Source organism: Sinocyclocheilus grahami, unplaced genomic scaffold (assembly GCF_001515645.1).
Source record: "Sinocyclocheilus grahami isolate Dianchi unplaced genomic scaffold, SAMN03320097.WGS_v1.1 scaffold955.1, whole genome shotgun sequence".
Classification (NCBI taxonomy): domain Eukaryota; kingdom Metazoa; phylum Chordata; class Actinopteri; order Cypriniformes; family Cyprinidae; genus Sinocyclocheilus; species Sinocyclocheilus grahami.
The window spans coordinates 213032-218547 of NW_015506134.1; the positions used below are offsets into that span (position 1 = coordinate 213032).

Genomic DNA, 5516 nt, shown 5'->3' on the forward strand with positions numbered 1-5516 from the left:
CGTGATACTTTTTTTCAGGATTCTTTGATGAATAGAAAGTTAAAAAGAAGAGCATTTATTTAAAATAGAAATATTTTCTAACAATATACACTACCGTTCAAAAGTTTTGGGGTCAGTACATTTTTCTTTCTTTTTTTGAAAGAAATTAAAACTTTTATTCAGCAAGGATGTGTTAAATTGTCAAGAAGTGATAGCAAAGATTAATATTGTTAGAAAAGATTTATATTTTGAATAAATGCTGTTCTTTTTAACTTTTTATTCATCAAAGAATACTGAAAAAAGTATCGCAGTTTGCCAAAAAATATTTGGCAGCACAACTGTTGCCAACATTGATAATTCTAGTAATAAATCAGCATATTAGAATGATTTCTTAAGGATCATGTGACACTTTATACTGGATGGGTCAACTGCAATGTAAGTACGAAATTCTTTACATTTCACATTTATTTACATAGCGCTTTATACAGTACAGAATTTTTCAAAGCAGAGTCACATTAATAAACAGGAAAATAGCTATTAATGCTGTAAAATGAATTATAAAACGAGTTCAATTCAGCTGTAAGGAGCTCTACAGACGGAGATAAGTGTCGTTATTCAGCTCTAGCCAGTTCAATGTTGATTCAGTTCAGTTCAATGGCAGTCTTGATGTTGCAAATTTAGTGTCTAGCTCAATTCAGAACAAAAATTATTTCTCAACTTATAGTGTCAGTAAAGTTAAATCAATAATATTACTGAATATTATTTTTCTTTTAAACATCAAATGTTTATACCTTAAAGGTGACGTGTGTGATTTCCCAACTGCCAGCACCACTAAATGGAATTGCAAAAGTAATCACTTTGCAAGTTTCTACAGTACAGAATTTTTCAAAGCAGAGTCACATTAATAAACAGGAAAATAGCTATTAATGCTGTAAAATGAATTATAAAACGAGTTCAATTCAGCTGTAAGGAGCTCTACAGACGGAGATAAGTGTCGTTATTCAGCTCTAGCCAGTTCAATGTTGATTCAGTTCAGTTCAATGGCAGTCTTGATGTTGCAAATTTAGTGTCTAGCTCAATTCAGAACAAAAATTATTTCTCAACTTATAGTGTCAGTAAAGTTAAATCAATAATATTACTGAATATTATTTTTCTTTTAAACATCAAATGTTTATACCTTAAAGGTGAAGTGTGTGATTTCCCAACTGCCAGCACCACTAAATGGAATTGCAAAAGTAATCACTTTGCAAGTTTCCCCCCCTTTTGCCATTGGTCGACCAAACCAGTTGTCCCGCCCCCAAATTCATGCCATTGACTGAAAGTTGCTGGGCTAAACTGATCGGCATTCTTAAAACATAACAGTGGTTTTGATAGAACCACAGTCTTTATTTTAGCATGGAAAAATTAAATGCATCAACTTTAAAGGGGTCATACTGCTCCGGGTGTGTGTTCACGGTGTGTGTGTGTTCACTGCTGTGTGTGTGCACTTTGGATGGGATAAATGCAGAGCACTAATTCCAAGTATGGGTCACCACTTGGCCACATGTCACGTCATGTCACATATGATGCAATTTCAAGTTTTCCTTTCTCTTTGGAGTGTTACAAGCTCTTGGTGCATAAAGAAGATCTGTAAAGTTGCAAAGACTAAAGTCTCAAATCCAAAGAGATATTCTTTATAAAAGTTCAGAGTCAACCACGCCTACCTAAAACGGCTCGTTCTAACACGCCCCCACATATCTACGTCACTATGTGGGAAGATTTGCATAACGCCGCCCAAATGTTCACGCAAAGAAAGAAGGTGTAACTTTTAGTCTCACTGAAGTTTTGTTGACGCTGCAGCCATGTCGTGAAGACGCTGTGTGTTTCGTTGTGAAAGCGAAACTACTTTGTTTGGTCTTCCAAAAGAGGACGATATCCGCTTCATCATGCCTAGAGCTGGTCGCTGAGGGAATACATCAACTTTTACCGTGGACGAAGCGGAATCCAGCCCGGGGTCTGTCACATGTGGTGCACCGTTCTCGCCCCCGCCGCTTCGGCTCACTCTAGCCCGGCCTCAGCTCACGCTAAGCCAGGGCTTCCGCTCACGCTAGCCCGGCCTCAGCTCACTCTATCCCGGCCTCAGCGCATGCTAAGCCGGGGCTTCCCCTCACGCTAGGCCGCTGTGTTTTTCGTTGTGAAAGCGAAACTACTTTGTTTGGTCTTCCAAAAGAGGACATGACTACAAATCAGTGGTTAAGTTGTATTTACAACACTGTTCCAGTTCAGTTTAACCCAAATATCCAGATGTGTGCAGCGCATTTTATGGAGGACTGTTTACTGATCCTGGGAGAGTAACGTTAGACTAAAATGCCGGCAGTTCTGAATCACGTAAGTACGTTTTAATTTAAAGGATTTGCCACTGATAATTCAAACGTGAGTTTTGGGCAGTAGAGTTGCACTTGTTGTTTGTCATTTCTCTGATGTTTACGCGGCGCGATGCAATGCAACGCAACGCGTAAAAAGACAGTATAAGTCATTATAATCAGTAATTATGTCCCCACTGGATGCAACAAATGCCTCGTTTGTAATGTGTTTTAATGTTTTTGTCTCGTCGCTCCAGCCGGGACACGGCATCAACAGTATGTGAGGGGCGTAACATTTCCGTCTCACGCAGTGGACAGCTGGCCAATCAGAGCACACCTCGCTTTTTCAGACCGATGAGCTTTGTAAAAATCGATGCGTTTCAGAAAGGCGGGGCATAGAGGAGAAACAATAATGTACAGTATGTGGAAAATAATGTTTTTTTTTTTTTACTTTAAACCGCATAAACACATTTCATTACACCAAATACACATTTTTTTTTGATCATTTTGTACTGGTTCTCTTGGTCTTCCAGGATCTATGTCTGTATGTCGGCTACACGTCCTCAGTCTACTGCACCGAGTCAGTCTTAACACTCGCCGCTATCATGCTGGACCGTTATTTCTCCATTGTGGACTGCCTCCGGTACGATTCCCACTGCACAATATGGAGAACAGGTTTGGCAGTGTTATGGATCTGGCTGCAAGCTATGGTAACCAGCTGTCCTCCTCTATTTGGATGGAGCAGCATTAGTTTTGTGGCTCCCGTGTACAGCTGTGCAGTGAACTGGGCCAACAGCCCAAGCTACACCATAATAATGGCCTCATTATAATTTCTTCTACCAGCTGTAGTCATCTGTAGTCAACAATCCTGTTCTGCTACGTGAAGATTGTCCGTGTTGCACGGTACCATGCTAGGAGGATTCACAGTCTGGAAGAACATCTCCAATGTAACAGGGCCCCATCTGGCTTGAATCTCCAACACTCATTCATGGACTCCTTCACACCGTCCAGGCTGGTGTACCATGTGAGTGGGAGGTTTGTGATGGACCAGTCGGATGTTCCTGGTGAAATTTCTCCAGATGCTCCATCTGAGATGTCTTCTAAGTTGGCTGGTGGATGTCTACACTCGTTCTTGGCTCAAATCCATAGCAGTATCCCTCAGAATCCCAACCAAGCTCAGCATCATGGAGTCTTGAGGTTGTTCTCGGTCATCGCCACTTTCTTCTTGTGCTGGACTCCCTATATTAGTGTAGCTCTGGTGCAGGCCACCGAAACCGCCCTGTCCCGGCCCTGCAGCCAAATAAATGCAGCCGTGGTATATATTACATATTTTAAAAAAGCATTTAAAAATCTTAATTATTCCAAACATTTGACCAGTAATGTACATTATGATACATATTTTATATAAAATGCTTTTAAAACTTCTGTTTATATTGATTTTGTTATATAGAGTCTATATACTGTTATATTGATCATTTTATGTATATTTGATACAAATATTGTTCAGAAATGATTATTTTTGCTTATGTGTTTCAGAGGGTTTTAAAGCAGAAAAAGTCAGTCATAGTTTTTGTTAAAGCACTTGTGAATTATTCAGTAAAACCTGTTTTTATGAGCTTTTAACTTGCTTTTAATCTTTTTTTTTTAGGTGGGCCTTCTTACTATGTGGATGAACTTTTGTGCTTTGCCGACATGATTTCTGTTGGTTGTGGCTTGTCATGTGAAAGCTACTTGGTTTTACCTATGTTACATAGTGTGACATTTAAAGGCACAATTTGTAAGATTTTTTTTATTAAAATATCCAAAAACCACTAGAACAGTGTTATATATTTTGCTGACTTGTGTACTTACATTATCCCAAATGTATCGAAGAATGTTTAAATCCAGAGAAATAAGCAATTTTAACTAGTGACACGGAGCGTGCCCATTGTGTCGCCTGCCAATGACGTCATAACCCCTCGATTTCCGGTTTTGTTTTGTAGAAAACATGGGCTGTGTCCGAAATCGCCCCATATACCCTCATTCACTATTCCCTACATTATGTCACTAATTCAGTTCACTAGAAGGAGTGAATGAAAACGAGTAGTGAATTCGGACACTGAGTGCACCGGAAGGAATGCCGCTTTTGCATAGTTTGTGCTTGCTGTTTATTAATCATTTGAAACTAGCAAACTAGCAGCTCCAGTAGTAAGATTAAAGGATTTATTTATCACGGAAATTATGTATAAACCCTAATCAAACAATTTAATAATCAATTTCCAATGAATTTATACCCGTGTTGTAATTTATGCTGTACGCCATGGATGAGCGCTTTGTAAAAATGAACGGATTGATTATTCAGCTGCGGGCACTATCTTCTGGCAAGATGCGGGAATTAATTCGGCACGTGACTCTCACGGTGCATTATGGGCATTCTCTAGCCGTTGAGCGTGCACCAGTTGTACACTCGTTTTTGCAGTGCATTGTGGGATTGAATGAGTGCACTCCAGAACGTCCACTATGGTTTCGGACACCACTAAAAATGGCTGTTCCCTCAAATAGTACCCTATTTAAGGGTATAGGGGGCGATTTCGGACACAGCCATGGAAACACCAAAGACGCTTTTTTTTCCCCACATACGCATGACCGGAAGGAGCAGAAGCGGTGGACTTGTGGCATAATAAAAGCTCAGCTGCTTTCGAGCCGTGTGTCACGCTCGTTCAGCGGCCTCGTTTAGCCTCACCCTGCTTCATTCTACTACGTTAATAAATCATTAGCTCATCCATGAACATGATTTCTGCCAGAGTCCCGTCGGATTGCATCGGCTGTGGGGATGAAGACCACAACTCCCATGATTCCACACTCAGTCACTGCTTCATCAAACTATGACTTTGCCTCTTTGTTTATTTTGAATACGCGCCCTCTAGCGGCACAAATTACATATTGTGCCTTTAAGTCAACAAAGTATATGATCACATATAACTTTTAAACGGGCAAGGTCAGGAAGAGCTCCTGTTACGTTAGTCAACATCATGCCAACATGTTTAAGATACACTTTTGAAAGCTGCAATCCGTAACTTTTTTTGTGTTCAAAATTTATATAATAAGCGAGTACACCATGAATCCATTTTCCAAACCATGCTTTTAGCTTGTCCTGAATCAATACGGTACACCTATAATAAGTGTTTATATTCGGACTATTTAGACTGGTTCGGG

The 5516-nt window shown here is 39.9% G+C and overlaps 1 protein-coding gene across 1 annotated transcript in view; it reads right to left on the reverse strand.

The window, feature by feature from the left end:
* Positions 1–3441: 3441 nt before the first annotated feature.
* Positions 3442–5516, reverse strand: part of slc35f3b (solute carrier family 35 member F3b) — a 35701-nt gene continuing 33626 nt past the window's right edge. Inside the window, exon 8 of the mRNA XM_016249814.1 lies at positions 3442–3611. Coding sequence (XP_016105300.1) covers positions 3442–3611 — 170 coding nt within the window. The remainder of the gene's footprint in view (positions 3612–5516) is intronic.